Here is a 23,284-nt window from a genome sequence, read left to right as displayed (position 1 = left end):
CTCAAAGTCATGCACGCAGATTTGGGTCTTCGAGGTGATGATGGGCACAAGAGGGGTTGTTCGGGGTAGTTTGTGCGTAGATGATGTTGTTGGTGTGGTGGTGTGGTCATGGTCTCACACACATAGATCTAGAGAGGACATCGACGCGCAACAATGTTGAAGTCAGTGTGGTGCAATTGCATGTGCAGAGTTAACGAAAATAAATCTAGCCTGCTTCAACTAGTTCCAAAAAATGAAGCACCTAATAAAATAGGTTACAAACTATGCAATTCACAATGCAAATAAAGTACTGATGTGCTTTTTTTATTAGGGATTGTTCAATCCATATTACAAAAATATACATTACCAATTGAGCAATCCATAATATTTTTTATATTAAGGATTTTTGAATCCATAATAAAAAACAATATTTCGGATTAGTCAATGTGTATATATTTTCTTAATCTATAATACATCACAAAAGTATTTTGACTTGTAGTGAAGACGAGATGAGTGGTCACACACATGGTGGTGGACATGGATTTGAGGTGGAGTGGTCACAAAAGGGTCGTGCAATCTTGGCTTGTAGTGGTTCCAAGGTGAGTGGTGGTGGGCAGCGTGACTGATGGAGGTGGTGGGGAGATGATGAAGGTGGTGGGAGAGATGATGAAGAAGGATAAAAGGGGAATATTTGAAAATTATGGGGTGCACCAAGCAAAAAATAAGGTGTGTTAAAGAATTGTCTCGGGGTTGAATTGAGTCATGGGCTATTGGTTCTTAAACGGTCGGCCTATTAAACCAAAGGCCCAAATCAGTTCAAATTTTTCAAAACTCACCTTTCCTTCCGCATCTTCTCTTCTCTCCGAACTCACAAATCTGCAAAGTTTGGGTGAACAACTCCAACGGCATTTAATTATTCATTCGCAGATTTTCGTCGTTCGAACCCTAGAATGCCGAAGCGTGATAGAACCAAGAAAACCGCGAAAGCAACCGAATCAGTACCCGAACCTCAACCTCAACTGCAGCCACCACAATTCATCGACCTCGAAATCCAAGGTTCACATCTACACATCAATCTTTTCGTTTTTCCCTTTTTATGAACGTGCTTTTAGTTCAATTTATTTTTACCGGCTAATGTTAGCAATTAGTATGTTATGTTAGCGGGGATTAAAAATCATGACCCCTTCTTATCACTCCCAACCACCAAACCACTCTCTGACTCCCGTTTTGAGTTCGGTTGAACTTCGGTGCAGCGATGGAGCGACAAATTGGCGCGATCAGGGCGGTTCGCGACGTGGAGATCGAGCACCTGCTCACGGAGCTGCGGTTCCTGCGCTCGCGGTTCAGCAGCGAAGAGCTCCGGAAGCCCGTGCTGCAGGTTTTCGAAGAAACCCTACCGAATCTCGCTGTCGTGAACGACGAGCGCAGCAAGAAGCTTGAAGTGAAATGGAGAGAGACGGAGGGTTGTAACGATGGTGTGGATTTGCACGCTTCTTTGCTCCAGAGGTTGTCCATGGCTTCCATCCCTCGCTTCCCTGGGTTTGAATATTCCACCAATGAAGGTACGGTTTATCTTGTGCGTTTACAATTGCAGAATGTGAGGTGTATTTGTTGATAATTGACAACAGGTGCTTCTTTGGTGTCAGGGAGAATGAGCTTTATTGGGGCTGATGACCTGCATTTCAAGGACATTGTATGTTTGTTCTCTTTTCACTTTTGATTAGTTATTAGTTATATGTTAGTTATTCTCATGCACCCATGGTCCTTTGAATGATGAGGCACTGCTGAAAATATTACTCATGAGATCAACGTGATATTATTAATTCAAAGCCGACACTTGTTAACTAACGTACCTCGTGCTAGAAGGCTTCTCACTATGCGAATGTATGAAGGAGGGTCATTGTATATAACCTTACCCTTGCATATGAGAAGCGGTTGTTTCTGGATTTGAACATATGATTAACTGGTCACCAATGTGCAACTTTACCATTGCTCCAGGCTTACCCTCAATTCAAAGACATAAAATGAACTTCTCAATGTTATTAGCCTTTAGTCATTGTAGTATGTGATAACAAACAGGTTGTAACTGCACAAGAGTTGCAATAATGCTGCTTTTGTTCAGCCATTCTTATGTGTAATGTGATTTGAAGTATTTGTCAATTTAAATGGAGTTGTTTTTTTGGTTCTATTTACAATTAAAATGTCTGATATTTATAGGCTTTGGAGGAACCATCTGACACTCAGACTCTAGCAGTGCAAGAAGGTCTTCAGACTCCCGGTGTTCGTATCTTTTTCCTACTATTTATTTGTTTGTTTTATAAACTCTGGTTTATGTTGCTAAGGAACAAGTATATCTAGATGATTTTAAAGTTTTAACTCGTAAGTTAACAGCTGAATTAGATCTAGATTCCTTTGAGTTGGCTTTTCCACACATTCACTTAATTAGCAACGTAGACTGTTAGATGAAGATCGGTAGACTTAGATTTTATCTCAGTAAATCGAAATAAAAACATGTATTTGAGATTTGAGTTGTCTGATCTTCATTCAACAGTTATAATGCTCATATTGTGTGAATGTGTAGAATAGCCAACTGCACCTAATTAGTTCTGAATTTAATTTGGCTCTTTAAGCGTTTCGCAGGTGACTAGTCAGAGGTTGTCAGTTGGGATGACACCCAAAACACTTAGGCTGCCCAAACCTGGCGAGATGCTTCTCTCTGTGCATGGATCACCTCTAGGTGTTTACAAGGATAATAACATGGAAGCCATACATGGTATGAAAAATGGTTGAAGTGAAAGTTTAAACTTTCTGTATTATTTTCTTGGTAATATTGGTTTCCATGTTGCATAGAAGTGGTGGTTAAGTGGTAGCTCCTTTTTTCCAACAAATGCTTAGTGTCCTGAAACTCCAAAGTGGCCACCTTAATGCTTCCCCTTATTAAGTATTCATTTCTGTTGTTTTATCAAACCCTCACTTAGTTCTGATATGCAGAGTCAGAGGAGGGTTGAATGCCATCTAAATCCATTGTCCTCCAAGAAGCTCTACAAATCTTTATGTGCACCGAACAATACCGTTTGTCATCTCTCTATATGAGGGTTACTTGAAAATTAATGGCCCCTTGTTATTATTTATTTTTCACTTAGCATTGAAGACTTCTAGATTTGCCCATGACAGCCAATTAGATGATTTTGGCCTTCCTACTTCTGCAAAATTTGAAATGGATGATGCAGGAAGTGTCCTACAGATTTGTGTAACTGCTGTAGTATTTTGTATATTTTTCTAATTGTGTGGTTAATTTGCATTACAAGAAAATGGCAAGGTTGTAAAAACACTTTTGTACTGTAACTTTATAATCAAGCAATAAGATTTATTGAGATTATCCTTTTACCAGCAAAAAACATTCATGAGATTCTATTTGGCTTGATGGAGTCTTACAAAATGTTACTATTTGATTTCAACCTTAATTAATGACTTCTCGTAGTTGTTAAGAGTGGATAAAAGAAAAACAATGACTTGAAACACAATGTGAAGTGCAACCTTCTGATCTGGACTTTGATGAGCAACCATTCTACAAAAGATTCATCGTTGAGGAATGTAATGGCTGGCCTTTGTGGTAATATTTTGATTGTTTTCTATATTTTTTTTTAGGATCAAACTTGCTAATATTAATGATAAAAGCCAGAAACAGAGTTTGCATCAAGAGAGATGATTTGGTCCAATTAAAAATGGACTAATGACAAGTACTAAATTGAAACAAAAAAATAATATTTAAATCATATATAATTGAAACATGTTATATTTTTACTTATTTTTCCTTCACACCCAAAATATATATCTTACCATTTGATCTTGTTGGGTTTTCTTTTAGTTTTGTCCAACTATTAAATATATGTATCTTAACTCTTTGATTTCACCTTTAACACTATTATATATATGTTTATCAAGTTATTTGAATTAGTTTTAGTTTTTTTGACAAGTTTACAAATTTATTTGATCAAATAAAAGTGTTTAAGAAACAATTTTTTTATTATTGACTTATAAGATTTACTTTTAAACATAACTTATATTTACGATTATTATTTTTTATTTTTAATAAAATAATAAAATTGATCATTTATCATTTTATTTGAAATTAAATTATTTATTTTGATAAGATTCCTTATTATTTAACTAAAAAATTATTTTTCAGATTGACTTAAATATGTTTTTCATATCTAGAAAATAGGTTGTTTTCATATTATTACCTAAAAATTCATTTTTTTATCAAATAATTATATGAAAATTTTTTATGTTTCAATTTACTACTTGCGGTTAGTCCCCTTTCTTTGAGTGATGACGTGATAGACAAAGTGTTATACTATCACGCTTAATCACTGATACGTCATTGAAGGTGATGACATGACAATGAGTGTGTCAATGACAAGGCATGATGATGTGTCACTCCGTTTGTCACGTCATCACTTAACAGAAGAAAATTAACGACAGGTAGTAAGTTGAAACATAATTTTTGTCTAGGTGCTTGGTTGAAAACTGATGTAACTTCATTGGAGCTTGTAGGCCTTGGACTTCTTCATCAATGGAGTCCTTTGCTTCTTGAAGATCACGACAGCGGAGTGGAGAAGGAAGAAAGATGATTGGAGACGCCACTTCAAGGAGAAGATGAGTTTAGAAGAAGCTCACCACCATAGAAAGCCATGGATAAAAGTAGGAGAAGATGAATGGAGGGAGAGGGAGAGAAGGAACACGAAATTTTGTGCCTCAAAGGAGGTCTGAACTTTGAAGTTTAATTCTCAAATGATCAAAGTTGAAAAAATGCACACACATGACCTCTATTTATAAACTAAGTGTCACACAAAATTGAAATTCAAATTTCACTTCAATTTGAAATTGAATTTGTGGAGCCAAATTTTGGAACCAAAATTTCACTAATTATAATTAGTAAATTTTAGCTATGGTTCAGCCCACTAATCCAAGATCAAGTCTAAGATTCTCCACTAAGTGTGCTTAGGTGTAATGAGGCATGTAAAACATGAAGGACATGCACAAAGTGTGACTATATGATGTGGTAATGGTGTGTAACAAGCAAATGCTCACCTCTCCCTCTAAAATTTAATTGGATTGGACTTCTCCCAATTCAATTAAATTTATTTCCAACTACACACATCAAATATTCACTTAATGCATGTGAAATTACAAAACTACCTCTAATACAAAAACTAGTCTAGGTGTCCTAAAATACAAGGGCTGAAAAATCCTACATTTATAGAGTACCTTACCTATATTATGAAGCCCTAAATACAAGACCAAAAAAATAATGAAACATTAATCTAATATCTACAAAGATAAGCGGACTCATACTTAGTCCATGGGCCCGAAATCTACCTTAAGGCTCATGAGAACCCTAGGATTTTTTCTTGCATCTTTGGCACAATTTTCTTGGAGTCTTCTATCCAATGCCCTTGCGGGATAGGATTGCATCAAAAACTAACATGAATGTTAAGTAGTAATCTAAAAATGACCTATTTTCTAGGTATGAAAAACATATTTAAATCATATATAATTGGTACTTTGCCATCTATGACCAATGTACGCATGTAACATGTTATGTCTTCCCTTACTCTTCTGTCTAGACCCAAAATATATATCCCACCATTTGATCTTTGGGTTCTCTTTTACCTTTGTCCAAATATTAAATATACATATCTTAACTCTTTGATTTCACTTTTAACACTATCTTATTAATCTAGTTCAACTGGTTAAACATGATAAATTGATCGGTGAGTTATTATAAATTTCGAATAGTATTTTTTTATTCCTACCAATATAAAAAATATATTATTAATTTAATGTACTTCTTATTTTGAATGAAGAATTATCTAAAAAAATAAATAGTATAAAGTTTCTTAAGTCTATATAAAAGTAAATTACATATATATGTTCATCAAGTTATTTTAATTAATTTTAAGTTTTTTTTGACAAGTTTACAAATTTATTTGATCAAATAAAAGTCTTTGACAAACAATTTTTTCTTATTGACTTATAAGATTTGCTTTTAAAAATAACTTAAACTTACTATTACTATTTTTTTATTTTCAATAAAATAATAAAATTGATCATTTATCATTTTATGTGAAATTAAATTATTTATTTTGATAAAAATCCTCCTTGTCATGTGTTAACTAAATTTGTTTTTCCGATGGGCTTAAATATGTTTTTCATATTTAGAAAATAAGTCGTTTTCAGACTATTATCTAAAAATTAAATTTTTGTCAAATAACTATCTGAAAAAAAAAATTTCAATTTATTATCTACTGTTAATCATTTTTTCTTAAGTGATAACATAACAGACGGAGAGTGTCATGCCATCACGCCTAAGCACTCATATGTCATTGTCACATCATTAAAGATGATGACATGATAATGAGTGTTGGGTAATAATCTAAAAATAACCTGTTTTTTAAATTAAGTATGAAAAATTTAATTAAACCTTTTATTTAGTGTTTAAAGTGATTGCATTTGGCTTACAATCCAATGCATATTTACATATAATCAAGCTTGGTATTTATGTATGCCTTAGGTTGTTGAGGGACAATTGAATTGCTTCATTAATCAGTCCATTGAGCATGGACTAGATTTCTTTAATGCTACATGAGTTATTAGTTATTTTAGACACCTTATTAATACCTCTAATTTCTTTTTATGTATCTCTTTCTATCATATCATAAATTTAAACATACCTATATTTTTTTCACTCTAGGTGTTGGAATAGCTTCTTGTGTGTCCAAACATTTTCCAAATTATAATGTACATTATGTCAGTCAGTTGAACACCAAACATAACATGATGAACTCTCACCTGCTGAGGTAAAACAGCTCATGTTATCTTGCTTGATCAACTTGGAGCTCAAAATTCATCTTTTTAGTTCTGTAATATTATTACCGTGAGACAAGCGCGTATAAAGTACCTTTAAATAGAATTATATTGTTTAACAATTACAGTTTTTTGTTTAAGTTTTAGCTTAATTTTAAACTATTTAACATTAATGGAGGAAAATGTGAAGAAATTATTTAAGTTGAGAACCACAAACGTTTTTTCGTGAATTGGAAACATGAAAAAACAATGCCTTTATTCACATCTAAAAAAAACAATGAAAAAAAAATCCTCAACGATAAAAATATATTATTTTGAATAGACTATTTGCAAATTTCTTCGTTAGTCTTATAATTGAGGAACAGAAAAAAAAAACTAAAATTCACGACAATACGATAAACATATGTAGGAATCATTAATAAGAATTTAAACAATATGAGAGAATAAAAACATGTCCAGATATTTTAAGTACAACATACAAAGGTCAATGATAAAATAAACACATGAAATCTAGTAGAAGTTATCATCAATAGCAAAATCAAAATGTTATTCTACAATCAGGTAGGTAAGCAACTCAAGAAGAGGATGAGCATTCTGATATGGTAGGAGCTGCGTTTCGATTCTTAGGCATAACAGTGATTTGTCTTTCTCGACCAGTGATATTGAATCTCATATGATGTACTATATTACCTATGATTTTGTTGAACAAGACATTTTAATTTTAACTATTTTTATTAATTAAGAAATTTATTTGACTGTTCGATAAACAATTTTTTTTAGTAGTTTTTAATATTTTAAAAACACTACTTTTAGTAGTGTTTCAACAATTCTTTTCAAGTAGCATTTCAACAACTCTTTTTTTTTTTTAAATGCTAGCTTATAACTTTCAATTTTTTTTTTAATTTTTATCATCAATATATTTATCTAATTTTTTAAAAATAAATCATGGTTTTATTATTTTTTCATTTTATACTTTTTAATTACTTCAACAACTAGTTTTACCAAACACTTATAATTAAAACTATGGTTGGTGAAACTAGCTTAAAGCTGACAAATAAAAGTTAAAAAACTATCATATTAAATTATATGTGCTCGATACAACTAACTGGTAAGGTAGCTAAAAAATCTAAAATGACAAAAAAAATCATAATTTATTTAGAAAAAATAATAAGAAAATTGAATAAAATGCATTGAGGATCAAAATGAAAAAAAAAAAATATAAAAAATTAGAAGTTAAAAACTAGTATTTTAAAAAATGCTACTTGAAGTAGCGTTTCAAAAAGTGCTGCTTCAAGTTTCAAGTAACATTTTAAAAAGCACTAGAAGTTACTAAAAAAACTTGTTTATCAAATAGTCAAACAAACTTTTTAGCTAGTAAAGAAAAACCTAGAAATTATCTAAAATATCTTACCGAGCATATATAGCCTACACAAGCTAGTTTTTCTGCTTTTAGCTAATTTTCTAACTTTCAATTATTTTTTCAACTTGCAGATAACTTTTAGTTCATTTTACTAAATAGAACCTATTTCAACAACTCCCTTGCTGTCATCTAACAAATAAAAAGTAATCGTTAAAATATATAAAATTGATTCATAAGTATGTCACCAGTATTTACCGTACCTCATTATGAATAGATTCAATCTCTTGACAATACATATCACGATCATGACAAATTTTCAAGACCTTGAACACATCTTCATTAATATACTTTATTATAATATCATGTGTATTTATTAACCAATAAAAGTAGAGCTTCAACACGGATAGTCCGTCTCGTCATGTCAAGTGAAAAATGGATCAGTCTGGCTCTATTCCATACGGCTACACTTTTCGTTGTTTGGCCTAGTCCATTGGCCTGCTTTACTTTTTTGTGTGTGTCTATATTCATATAAATTAAAAAAAAAAACTAGACAAAGACCAGGGTGGGTATGTCAAAGTGCGGCACATTTCTCTGTTTGGGGTTCTTTTAGAAAGAATTTCCCAAACTAGGGCTGTTCTTGAGCTATTTTTTAGGGGGTGTTCTTTTTACACGTACCCTGCATGGGAAACGCCATTGTTGATGGCGCCTTCAGTAGGAGTTTGGCACGTGGCAATGGAAACGCCATTCCCAGCAGCACTTCCACTTTTGCTGATGTGGCTTTGGAAGCGCCAGCAGTGTTGGCGAGTTGGTGAAGGCTAGCCCTAGGCTAGGTTGCAGTGCTGCAGTGTAGACTGACTGCAGCAGGGAAGCGCCAGTGGCTCTTGCGAGTTTGGAAGCGCCAATGGCTCTTGCGAGTTTGGAAGCGCCATTGGTACCTGCGATTTGCATGAAAACGCCAATGGTGATGGCGTTTGAAGCTGTTTAAATACCCCTTCCACCCCAGAGTGTTGTACATTTGTTTTGCGCTTTCGGTTTCAATATTTTACTTTCGTTTTCGTATGGCTTCGTTCTGCGCTTCCCGTTTCAATATTTTACTTTCGTTTTCGTATACCTTTGGCATTTTGGTGACTTTGGAAATTTCAGTGGTATGAAGCATTTTATTTTTTAAAATTATATTAGCTTTTATGTTTTTTGTTCAGCGGTTTCCGTTTGAACATTTTGCTTTCGTTTTGGCACCTTTAGCATTTTGGTGGCTTTGGAAATTTCTGTGGTATGAAACAATTTTTTTTTAAAAAAATTATATTAGCTTTCATGTTTTTTCTTGAGCGCTTTCCCTTTGAACATTTTGTTTTCGTTTTGGTAGCTTTGGCATTTTGATGGGTTTGGAAATTTTTGTGGTATGAAGCATTTTATTTTAAAAAAATTATATTAGCTTTTATGTTTAAAAGGTTTGTTAGTGTGTATTTAAATGTCAAAAATAAACAAAAAAATTGTGTAACGATGTGTATTTGAAGAAAATATTTTGAATATGAAATTTGTATAATTTTTTTAATTAAATTAGGTTGGTGTTGATGAACGTTTGAAGTTTGAATAAAAAAATTATAGATGATATTTATTTGAAGTAAGTATTTTGAGTACGAATTTTTTTTTTAATATGAAGTTGTAGTATTTTTTTAATTAGATTAGGTTGGTTTGTTGGTGTGTTAAAAATTTAGAAACGTTGAACTTGAAAGTGTTATTTGATGCTTATTTTTTTCTTGTACTACAAAAATTTTATTATATTTGTAGTAATTTTGTAATTACCTTTTTCCATTTTAAAGTTAAGAATAATTATTTATACTACTAACTTCGGTAATGAATTAATAAATTTTCTGTTAAAAATGACTATGTTGAAATTGTTCATTTTTATAAGTTTGTCCCATAAAATTAATTTGAAGTTAATTAAATTTTTTTAAAAGAGAAATTGAATGTGAAGTTCCAATAAAGAGATCTTTTGTGACTACATTTTATTAGTTTTGATTAAAAGTTTTATAAAATCGTTTGTGTTATTTAAGTGTGTTGATGTGAAATTTATTTAAAATTAATAATTTGAATTACATTTTGATTAGTTTAAAATTACTACATTTAAATTGTTAATTTTTTTAAAGTGTCTTAATGTGAAATTGATTTGAAATATTTTTTTTTAAAATTACGTTTTATTTTGAAGTTTCAGTAATGACTTTTTGTGATACCCATTTTGTAATTTATTTGACGTGTTCAAATATTGTTTTTGTAGGTACACCATGAATTCGGTTATAACAGTGTTGTATTTCAATGGAAGGGTATATGAAGATAATGATGGTGTAATATTTGAAGGCAGTAAAAAAGCGATTCAGATTAAACGTGGAATTAGTTTCAATGCTTTGAAGAAAAAAATTGAAAATAATGAAATTATTTCTGCTATTAGTTGTAGATTTTTAGTGTCAGGAAAATATATTGCCTTGCAAATTTGTGATGACGAAGACATTGAAACAATGTTGGAAAGTTTTAAACAACAAGACCAAATGTCAGTTCTGGAATTGTACATAGAAAAGGATGTGACTGGTGGTTCAATGTTTCATTCTGCCAATTCGCTTACATCATGTGGAAATTATTTATCTAATGATGACACACAACCGGCAACAAATATGAACAATTTACATATTGACGAAGACGATGATGATGATGATGATGATGATTATCTTGTGTCTAACTCATACGTTGAAGAGTCTTTAGACGAAGATGACAGTGTTGACGGTATATCTGATATAGACGATGAAGTCACAAACATTCCTCAACCAGTAAGAATTGTTCACCCAGCAGAAGGTATAATTTGTTGTAAGAAAACATTAGACAATACATTTATTATTTGATGACAATTGTATTTAATGCTAAATAAGTATTATTTGATTTTTTATTTTATTTTGAACTGTTAGGTGCACAACGAATTGAAAATCCATTTTGGAATGATGCCTCACATTATAACAATATCAACTGGAGTTATCCTGATGAGGAGGACATTTGCAGTTTGGAGATACCGTCGACCTTTAATGTTGGCCAAGAATTATATGTTGGCATGGAATTTGATAGTAAAGATGCGGTCAAAAATGCAGTCAAACAATATGTTATGAAGGTGCATCAAAGCTTCAAAGTTGTTGAAAGCAAAACGAACAAGTATGTGGTTTGTTGTGTGAATAAAAATGCAGAGTGTCCTTGCCCTTTCTATTTGAGGGCAATTATATCTAAAAAAACAGATACGTGGAAAGTCACACCATGACACAAGATCACGAGAAACTTGATTCAGATTTAATTGCCACTTGTGTAGTAGGTACGTATTTTATGTTCATATTATGTTCATTTTTTGTTAATTATCATTTAAATTTTGTTATGTTATTCACAAGCATGATCAGAGAAGATCCATCAATAAAAATTTCTTTGATTCAAGAGAGGATTAACAGTGAATTTGCGTACAAGGTGTCGTACAAAAAAGCTTGGTTGGCGAAACAGAAAGTCATTGCAATTGAATATGGCGATTGGGATGAGTCATATGCAAAACTTTCGTCGTGGCTAACACACATGCAAAATCATTCTCCTAGATCATATTTTCAAGTACTACATGACGATTTTATCATTGGGAATACGGTTAGTCGCGAACACCGTCAGTTTCATAGAGTTTTTTGGATTTTTGGGAAATGTAAAGAAGCTTTCAAGTACTGTAAGCCAATCATACAAGTTGACGGCACACATTTGTACGGCAAATACCGTGGGACCCTCTTAATGGCCACATCACAAGATGGAAATGGTGGCGTCCTTCCTCTAGCTTTCGCGGTGGTTGAAGGTGAGACGTTGACAGCGTGGTCATGGTTTTTGGCACACTTGCGTGAACACGTCACTGATAAAAATGGTATTTGTCTCATTTCTGATCGACACGCGAGTATAAAGTCCGCTGTCGCTAACGAAGCACTTGGTTGGCAACCTCCCCATGGTTATCATGTCTATTGCGTGCGACACATAGCAAGCAACTTCAATCGAAAATTCAATAACGCCAAACAAAAAGAAATGTTGAAGAAGTTGGGTAAGATTTCATATTTAATGGTCACGTTTATTTAACTTCCATATATACTTAAAATTGTTATTGATAACTAATTTTATGCAGCCTACACTCCTTGCAAGCACATTTTTTTTTATCAAAATTTAGAAAAATTTCGTGAACTAAGTCCAGTCATAGCAACATGGATTGATCGCATTTCAAAGGAAAAATGGACGATGGCTTATGATAGAGAATGACGTCGATATGGCCACATGACAACCAACCTCTCAGAATGTATCAATAAGGTTTTGAAGGATTGTCGCAACATTCCCATAACAGCCTTGGTCAAATCAACGTACAGTAGGTGTCGAAAGTACTTTGTTGAGCGTGGCCGCCAAGCCCAGAAACAGTTAAATGAAGGCCAAGTATATTGTTCAAAGCTTGTTAAAGAACTTAGAAAAAATCAAGAACAAGCTTGTTCGCACATCGTTCACGTGTATGACATCCACTCCACAAGGTTTGAAGTAGAGGAGACCTTCAATCCTATTACGCAACGTGGCGGACAAAAGTGGGCAGTTAACTTGAACGGTCATTATTGTCAATGCGGAATGTATTCTGCGCTTCACTATCCATGTTCACATATTATTGCAGCTTGTGGTTACGTGAGCCTGAACTACTACCAATATATAGATGTTGTTTATACAAATGGGCACATCTTAAAAGCTTACTCCGCACAATGGTGGCCTCTTGGGAATGAAGCGGCTATTCCTCCTTCTAATGATGCATGGACACTTATCCCTGACCCAACCACAATTCGTGCAAAAGGTCGGCCAAAATCAACAAGGATAAGGAATGAGATGGATTGGGTCGAACCGTCTGAGCACCGAATAAAATGCAGTAGATGTGGAGCCGAAGGGCATAACAGGCGTCGTTGTCCAATGCAATCTGAGCGTGAGTTGTTCAAATCATTGATTTATGTATGTTAGCCGAGTGACTTATATTTGTTTAAGTTCTCTTCAATGTATTGAATTTGTGGGGTTGAATACATTTGTTAGTTAAAAACATTACTTATTTTGGTTTGTGTACATTAGCTATTTGTGGGTTTCAATGAATTCGTTACTTAAAAACATATCCATACACCCTAACACTAAACCCTAATCCTCAAACCTAACCCTAAGCCCAACACACTAAGCTCCAACCCCAACCCACCTAAACCCTAAGCCCAACACACTAAACCCCAAACACCTAAGCTATAACCCTATCCTAACCCCAAAGAGTAAAACCCCTAATCTCTAACCCTAACCCAAACACCTAAACCCTAACCCGAAGCATTAGGAAACAACCCTAATCCATATAATCCATAAAACCTAACCCTAATCCAAACCATATCCCCTAATCCAACCCTATCCCTTAAATCCCTGCACTCTAACCCTAATCCATATAATCCATAAAACCTACCCTTCAACCCTAACCCTAAACCCTAAATCATAACCCCCACCACTAATCCACACCCATAAGCTCTAACCCTAAACCCAAACACACAAACCCTAATCCATATAATCCCATAAACCTACCCCTCAACCCTAACCCTAACCCTAAATCATAACCCCCACCCCTAATCCAAGCCCATAAGCTCTAACCCTAAACCCAAACACATAAACCCTAATCCATATAATCCACTAACCTTACCCCTCAACCCTAACCCTAACCCTAAATCATAACCCCCACCCCTAATCCAAGCCCATAAGCTCTAACCCTAAACCCAAACACATAAACCCTAATCCATATAATCCCATAAACCTACCCATCAACCGTAACCCTAACCCTAAATCATAACCCCCACCCCTAATCCAAGCCCATAAGCTCTAACCCTAAACACAAACACATAAACCCTAATCCATATAATCCACTAAACCTACCCCTCAACCCTAACCCTAACCCTAACCCTAACCCTAAATCATAACCCCCACCCCTAATCCAAGCCCATAAGCTCTAACCCTAAACCCAAACACATAAACCCTAATCCATATAATCCCCTAAACCTACCCTTCAACCCTAACCCTAACCCTAAATCATAACCCCCACCCCTAATCCAAGCCCCTAAGCTCTAACCCTAAACCCAAACACATAAACCGTAACCCCAAGACATAATCCATAAACCTCTAAACCATAACCCTAACCCTAACCCAACTTATTATTCGTTTGTTTACTTTAGTTTTATTTGTAAACTTGGTTAATTATTATAGTTTGATGCGCCACATAAACTCTATACATTAGTAAGACATAATAAATGAGATGCGATAGATTAATTGTCAAAATCAAATGTCTAACAAACAACAACTAAATTACACATATACATGAAAATCAGTCATTATGGTGTTCGTGATGTCGTGAAGATGTGCCACATGGTTGATCCTATCTTCGCGCTTGACGATAAGGATTTCTTCTGTCGCCGCGTTGTCTCCCCGCTTCTGCTTGGTCAGCCTCTACAGAAAACTCTTGACGCAAATCAACACCTAATAAGTCGCCCATATCAGGTATTGCTCTGGGTACATTCCATTGCGGAGCAAATGGGGCGTTAGGTGTTGCCATGGGGGCATCATGCTGCTGTGAAGGAGTCATAGTGGGCCATGAAAAATGAGGCTGTGTTTCCGCAACACCACCGAACGAATGTGAGGTCTCAGAAGTATCAGTATGATGACCTGTAAAAGGATACTGATACATCTGTGAAGGATATTCGGAAAATGTTGCTGGCGTGTAATACATTCCATGACCACGCTCCATCATTTGTTGGGAATATTGTTCTGCTTCAACAGGATCCCTTCGTCTGCCTATGCCCTGAGTTTCAACACTTGACTGAAGAATGTGAAACTCTTGTGCTGGGAATTCACGCTCTGATGCTGGACCATGTGACTTGGCTCAGTGATTCTCTCTTTGTCTTTAGATATAATCGCTAACTTATCCACGTAAGGCATGAGATCATCAACCGTCCACGTGTTCCTCCCTTGTGGTGACACCATATATTGTAAAGTCTCCACAACTTCACCCTGCAATTAGAAGCGTCAACAAATTAATGCTCATGCTTAAGAAATTAATTAGAAGTTACCCTTGTGGTGTTTGCATTGTTTGGATCGACAAACATCTTTGTTTTACGCCTATACCACACCATGTAGTCCGAGTTAAAACCCAGTAGGCCCTCCTATCGAGGATAAACGTCGAACCTAAACTCAACTGCATTGTTCCACTGACTAATCATTGGGGCCAATAGGTGGAACCAATTCTCATCTTGTTTGCCTTTGAGCGTTATGCCATGCAGATTCTGCGAAGGAAACCCGGGAATGGGTTGTTGCAATCCAAATTGTCGTAAAACTTTATCGGGTTGGTTCCACTCAACAACATGGAAACAAATCAGTGGCACCACCGCAAACCAGGCTACACTTCCAACCACACAAATTGGAGGCAACGCTGCCATCACAGTTGCTGTGTATGGCCTCCAGACAAACTGCATATAACAATACACTTGTCAATTTTCAGTCAAACATAACATATTAAAATTCCATTTAACCATTACATTACGATGTTCTTACCTCATGCCGTTTCATCAAATCCAATTTGCGACGAAAAAGTCTAAGATCATCATTGCCAATATGCTGATTTCCACGTCGCAACCACCTACAATAAAAATGAAATCATCATTGTCAACACGTTCCATCATTAAATATTTTTTCATTCAAACCTAATTTTTTAAATGACAAACCTGTGTCCGAGTGGTTTATTTTCTATGACGGGAGGCGTCCTCTTTGGAGCTAAGGTTGTGCATCGTTCCCATGCCCACATTTGGATTAAGATGCACATACCTCCGATTGATTTAACTTTGTAATCGGTGGCGCTGCACATCTCTCTATATAAATACGCAAGCACGACAGGTCCCCACGCATACGTGCTGCACTGTTCAAAGTCACGTAGAAATTATAGGTACCTTAAGGAAACTCTGCTACTACTTTTGTTAACAAAGAGGAAACCTCCTATGAATCGAAGGATCCACGCATGGGTAAACCTTTGTAATTGCTCAACGTTACCCTCATCAATATTTATGTGAGAAAAATGGTGAGCCAACCAACTTAATTTGACGACACTACCTTCAATTTCCCCTTCCTGTGGTCTGACTCCTAATAATTCTTCACACAAGTCGGCCCAAACAAGATTAGTTGAACCAATTAATGGTGCCCCGTCAGTACGCAGACCTAGTAAAACTGACACATCTTGGAGAGTAATGGTAGCCTCTTCGCATCTCAGGTGAAACGTGTGGGTTTCGGGCCTCCATCTTTCAATGAACGCATTAATTAAGGCCGCATTTATCTTTAGGTATCCCATCCTCGTGATCCAATAAAAACCACATTGCCGAAGCAAAGGAACAATTTCCTCTGGTATTTGTTCTTCACCTTGATACGTCGGGACTGCTCGTCTGATGTGTAGTTTTCTGTCTGGTTCCCCATTCCAAACATGTTCTGAAACATGCTTGGGTTGTATCCACAACACGTCACTATCAATTGGACTAGACCTAGTTTGTATACTTGATGAGCATGACGACGAAGATGCCATTGAGCCTACAAAATAAAATATAATACAATTAATTGACAATAAAATTTATACATTAATTATACATACACAAATTAAGTATATTTACAAAAAATTAATTAAAATAAATAAGAAATTATATTTTTTAAATTTCAATAACAAAATATATTACACAAATAACCTAATTCATATATATTCTATAAATAAATTAAATTACAAACAAATATAAATTTAAATATATAAATTAATGACTACAAATAATTACGCGTAAAATAATTTAACATACAAAATCAGTAATTTAAAATACGTAAAACTATTCTAATTTAAACATAACATATGAAACTAATGATAATAACTAAAAGTAACGTAATATAAAAAATTTAATTCTAACCTAATTTAAAATTACTAATTTACACTACATAAAATTATTCTTAATCTATCATAACAAATATTTAAACTAAATATAATCTACTATATACAAAATTAATGACTTCAAATAATTACGAGTAAAATAATTTAACATACAACATCAATAATTTAAAATACCTAAAATTATTCTAATTTAAACATAACATATGAAACTAATAATAATTAAAATTAACATAATATAAAAAATTTAATTCAAACCTATTTTTTAATTAATAATTTACAATACATAAAATTATTTCTAATCTATCATCAAATATTTAAACTAAATGTAATCTACCATATAAAAAATTTAAACTAAAGCTAATCTAAACTTAATACGTTATGGTACCTAAAATTATTCCTAATCTAAAATTATTAAATTATGGTACCTAAACCTATATAAAAAATTTCAACTCAACTTAATCTATCATATAAAATTATTCCTAATTTCCCATATAAAAAATTATTCCTAATTTATCATATAAAAAATTTAAACTAAATCATATCCTATAACATTAAGAATTGAAACTAAACTATACAAAATTATTAACACTACCTACCTAAACTATACAAAATTATTATTATCTTACACTACCTAAACTATACAAAATTATTATTATCTTACACTACCTACCTAAACTATACAAAATTATTATTATCTTACACTACCTAAACTATACAAAATTGTTATTATCTTACACTACCTACCAAAACTATACAAAATTATTATTATCTTATACTACCTAAACTATACAAAATTATTATCTTACACTACCTAAACTATACAAAATTATTATCTTACATTACCTAAAACCATTTTATTATCAGAATATAAACATCTATATAAATAAAAACATATAAAAGATTCAATATATAACTTACAATTTTTTTACGAAAATGGAAGAACACCAAGCAAGAACAACACCAACCAAGCAAGAACAACACCAACCAAGCACTCTTTTCACACAATATTTCTTCACTCTGCAAACTCGAAAACACAGGCTAAAAATTTCAGGCCAAACGCAGTTTATAAAGAAAGAAGAAGCACGAAGCGCCAATGGCACCAGCGCCTTCAGCAAGCCGGAAGCGCCAATGGGAATGGCGTTTCCCTGCACCTAGGTTGCCTAGCCTGCACTTCTGCTGCTGCTGCTTGACGGGACAGACCAGCAAAGCGCCAATACCACTGGCGCCAATGCCAGTCATGGTCAAATCGCCAATCCTGTTTGCGCTTTCCTCCAGCAGGTGACAAGTGTCGGCCATGCATGAAGTCGCCAGTTCTACTGGCGCTTCCCATGCAGGGTACGTGCAAAAAGAGCACCCCCTGGGAAATAGTTCAAGAACAACCCTAATTTGGGATTTTCTTTCTAAAAGAACCCCAAACAGGGAAATTCGCCTCAAACTGCTTTTACACCCTACATAAGTTTACAAAAAAAGATGATAGCCATTTGGGTTTGTCCGATTTAATGATAAAAAAAAATTGAATGTACATGATTTAATGATGGCAACTGGATTGAGGAGTAACAAAGGTCTCCCAATTGGATTAAGGAGTAACAGAGGTCTCCCCTTTGGAATACGGTCCCCCCCTTTTGGTGTAACGTTGCCATAGTCCATATCTTTGTAGAAAGTTGTGCGACATAGAGGTCGTGGCTAAACGATTGAAACAAAGGGTTCTTCAGTTTGGCACAATTGAAGCAGAGGACAAAAGAAGGGTTGTTTAGCCTAACATTTTAGTGTTCGTCCTTGTTCCCTAGTTTGGTGCTGTTGAGCCTTGATACAAAATTAATATTAACAGCGGTGGTCTGTTGAGGTATGACTTTTGTCTCGTTGTTGGTGGTGGTTCCCTTTTATGCTTTTCTATTACATATGGGTGGCTGACTTTGGCCATTGTTGTGTTTGATTGTTGGCTTTGTAGAAGGTTGTGTGACATAGAGGTCTATAACACAATTGAAATAGAGGGTTCTCCAGTCTGCCATGATTGAAACAGAGAACAAAACCAGGGTCGTTTAGCTTGACATTGAGGTCTTCGGCCTTGTTCCCCAATTTGGTGTTGTTGAGCCTTGATATTGGATTGATATTAACAACGGTGGTCTGTTGAGGTATGATTTTTGTCTCATTGTTGTTGGTGGTTCCCTTTTATGCTTTTGTATTACATATGGGTTCCTCACTTTGGCTATTATTGGTTGTAGATACGGTTTCCATACTATGGCTGTTTTCTTTTTTATTATCACATCGTATTTTTGAATTAGTGTAGGCTTTTAAAATTAGATTTGATTTAATTTTGTTGAAGTGTATTTAATAAATACCCCTGCTTGACACCATTTTGTTATGGATTATGTCATGGTGCGTGAATTTAACAATTATTAGTTTTAAAAAAAAAAATTTATGCCATGGTTGAATTGAATGAACATTATGATATAGAATCATAATATTTGGCTAGACAAATTTAATTTGTTGAATCTGCATGGTTAGCGTGGATATGTAAGCATTAATGAATTTGGTGTTCCACAAATGGATGCCAACATTTGTGTTAGTTAGATTAGACTGGTTAGATTAGTGAGTATGTGATATCCCTGACATTTGATAGGTTTGGATGGAAATGGATGAAGAGAGCAAGTCAAGATCGTTGATGATTGAAATGCAAAGATATCGAATGGTAATTAACATATGGTGTGAATTTTGTTGGATATAGTTCTGTCCATGTGTCAATGTGTAGCTCATATATATTTTTTATTTTGAAATATGTTGGTGTCTAGGAGTTGGACGATATAATGTTAGAGATGGAAAGTAGTAACAATTGTTGTAGCTTCGTCAATGGTGATCATGACGGTGATGTTACTAAAGTGTATGATGATGATGATGATGATGATGAAGATGATGATGATGACGATGCTGATGAGGAAGATGTTGACCATAATCGTGTTCCATTTTTGCAAATTTGTTTCTGCTAATCTGTGTCATTGGGTTGGCTCTTCCGATGCTCATTTGCATTCCTCCATGAGTCAGAGGTCAAACATGCATTTGAGATTCGTTAATAGCGGTAGGAGTGGAAGATTTGTGCCTCTTTGGCACTACGAAGATATTGCGGATTTTTGAACGGTTTGGAAGACTCATAATGTTTGGAAGCAATTTTGGGGCTCGCCCAACTATAAGGTTGTATAGTCATGATGTTTTATTTTATTTCCTTTTGTTCAATTTGTTGAACAAAAGGTTTATTGTTTGTTTGTAGGTTAAAACAAAAGGGTGAAGAATTTGGGTGCAAATTTTTTTATTGGATTAGACCTGAATTGGTTAATGACAAAGATGCTATCATTGCGAGGCAAAGATGACACATCCCCAATCTGCAAAGTAAATTGAAGCAATATTTGTACCATATGCAGTTTTATTTGATCCATGTTTGTACCATATTAGTTAGTTGTTGTCTTTATTTTGTATATTGGTCATCAATAGTGAGTGTAATGTATTATTTGGTCGTGTTAAATCTGCACAAACATATGTGACAATGTGTTACCACTTAGTACAATTAATGTCATATTTTACATAATTGGATTAGTAGAGGTTCAAATGGTAATGTCCAATGTGATGTCTCATTTATTTCATGTTGTGGGATTAATTATTGGTATTGGGCTAGTAGCATATAATCATTAACATGAAAAATAAGCCTAGTTGGATGAGATTTGTTGATGTTATGTGATATGATTAATTTTATAGTTAAATGGTCTGTAGATATAGTGTAGATTTTAACATTTTTGGTGCCACATACTAAAAATGGTGTTTCATTTTTTCTCTGCATTTTATTAATTAATAGTATTGGGCCAGTTGCGTATAACTGTTAACATGAAAAATAAGCCCAGTTGGATGGACAATTATGCTGATTTGCTCATGTTATGTGATATGATTAATTTTATAGTTAAATGGTCTGTAGATATAATGCAAATTTTAACATTTCGATGCTACATACTAAAAATGGTGTCTAGTTTGACTGGCAAGAATTAAATATGGCATGACCTCATGTATTGTAATTCATAAGTATGTAATTAACTGTCAGGATAATTGTAAATCTCGTAAATTATATAAACTACGAATTAGGGACATTTAGTTTAAGTGCAACATATATATAAGAATTTGACATTGCACGGGGCATCCAAAATGCAAAAAAATAAGTATCTTTCATGGCACCTACTAGACTAGGTTATATTGAAATCCTGGGCAACTCGGAATAGTTGTTAATAATTTATTTTTTAATATTGCCTTTTATATGCAATATTAATGATATATTAAATGATTGCCCATAGGGGTGGGAATAGGCCAGGCCGGCCTATAGGGGCCTACGACCTAGCCTACATAAAGCCTGGCCTGAACTGGCCTATTTAATTAAAAGGTTAGGCTCAGGCTTTTTTAAAAAGCCTATTAAATTAAATAAACCAAACTTAGGCTTATTAAAAAATCCTTATAAGCCTGATAGGCCGGGCTATATATATGTATATATACTTATATTATTTTTTGGGTACAATTAATTTTTTTTTAAACTATCAGACTTTGATTACACATTACTGCTCCATAACTTCTATTCCTATAATCAAGTAAGACTTTAATTACAATTTAGGTGTGAGTCATGTGCCCTTTATATTTCTCATTATTTCTATTGGCTTTCCTATTTCTGTTAACATTTCCTTTTCCTTTAACTTTCCTATTGTCATACCCTAATTTCGTCTGGGGACCATCCGTTTGTTGGAATGCGACCCTTGTTTGACCACTTCAAGGTACTTGGCACCCATCGTTAGGCAATCCGTGAAGTTCCGTGACATGTCGGAAGTCAAAAGGAAGCATTGTTGCACAATCCGTGAAGTTTTGTGACATGCCAGAAGTCAAAAGGAAGCATTGTTGCACAATCCGTGAAGTTCCGTAACATCCCGGAAGTCAAAGAAGGGATGATTACGTAATCTGTAAGGTTTCGTGACATTACGGAAAGAAAATAAGTATCGTTATGTAATTCGTAAAGTTTTGTAACGTTACGGAAAGAGAATCAGCAAAAAAAGGCAAGGGGATGTATTTAGTAAACAAGGGTGTGCAAATAGCAATCAGGCTCACTTGGGCCTTCCAAGAAGTTCCTCCAGAAGGTGGTGCCTTATGGAGGAAGTAACCTACCTCGTCTGGGCGAGCTGGGCGGCAAACTCCTCCCTCTTTTCCCCTATAAATAGGGGAAAGAGGGCAGAACAAGAATGTTCAACCCTCCTGGTATCTGAGAATCACTTAAAATTAGTGAGAAAAATTATTTCCGAGAAGAAAATCCAAGCCGAGGCGCTTCCGTAACGCTTCTGAGATGTTTTCGTGGGTGATTTCACGAAGATTTTCCACCGTTCTTCGTCGTTCTTCGTTCGTTCTTCGTCGTTCTTCGATCTTCAACCGGTAAGTTCCCGAAATCAAACTTTTCAATTCATTCTATGTACCCTTAGTGGTCCCCACTTGTTTCGCGTGTTTTTATTTTCATTTCATTTACTTTCCGTACCACCTTTTGACGTGTTTTAGTCATTTATTTAAGTCATTTTCTCGCCTAATCAAAAAATAAAATAAATTTCCACTGATCATTTGAATTGTAACATCTTTTAATTTCTGTTAAAATGAAATCCGACCGTTTGATCATGCCGTAACCACGTTTAAAACCAAAAGAGAGGCAAATTAATAATATAATAATCAAAAAATATCTTTTAGTAAAATAAAAAAAAATCAATCGGACGTTTTTCTTTGGGATTTTTCTTTCTTAATCGAGTTGACTAATAACCAAAGTGAAACTAAGGCTAAAATCAATTCATAAATCAAACTTTTGTCATCACCTAAAAAGCCATTTTTAAGGTCCAACGCCTTGAAATGGTCTTTTCCACTTTTATTTGGTTAAACATGGATTTCTAAAGCCTAAAATCAACACGTAGCTTTGTCACCTCTTTCAAAAAATAATAAGAGATCATTAATGGTCCAATGCCTTAATGTTTTCTCTCCTTTCAAAAAGAACCGAAAGATTGTTTAATGGTTCAACGTCTTAAATG

At 34.3% G+C, this 23,284-nt stretch overlaps 1 protein-coding gene and 1 pseudogene across 1 annotated transcript; one reads left to right on the top strand and one right to left on the bottom strand.

The window, feature by feature from the left end:
- Positions 1-815: 815 nt before the first annotated feature.
- On the top strand, positions 816-3,379 carry LOC114387004. The gene is made up of 6 exons (XM_028347097.1): positions 816-1,035; positions 1,233-1,541; positions 1,626-1,672; positions 2,197-2,259; positions 2,620-2,752; positions 2,971-3,379. Exons 1-6 carry the CDS (start codon positions 930-932, stop codon positions 2,985-2,987), a joined length of 675 nt encoding a protein of 224 aa, XP_028202898.1. The 5' UTR covers positions 816-929; the 3' UTR covers positions 2,988-3,379.
- Positions 3,380-8,917: 5,538 nt separating this feature from the next.
- LOC114385996 lies at positions 8,918-16,859 on the bottom strand (annotated as a pseudogene).
- Between the last annotated feature and the right edge of the window lie 6,425 nt (positions 16,860-23,284).

Source organism: Glycine soja, chromosome 15, assembly GCF_004193775.1.
Source record: "Glycine soja cultivar W05 chromosome 15, ASM419377v2, whole genome shotgun sequence".
Taxonomy (NCBI): Eukaryota; Viridiplantae; Streptophyta; class Magnoliopsida; order Fabales; family Fabaceae; genus Glycine; species Glycine soja.
This window is presented reverse-complemented; position numbering and strand designations above follow the sequence as displayed.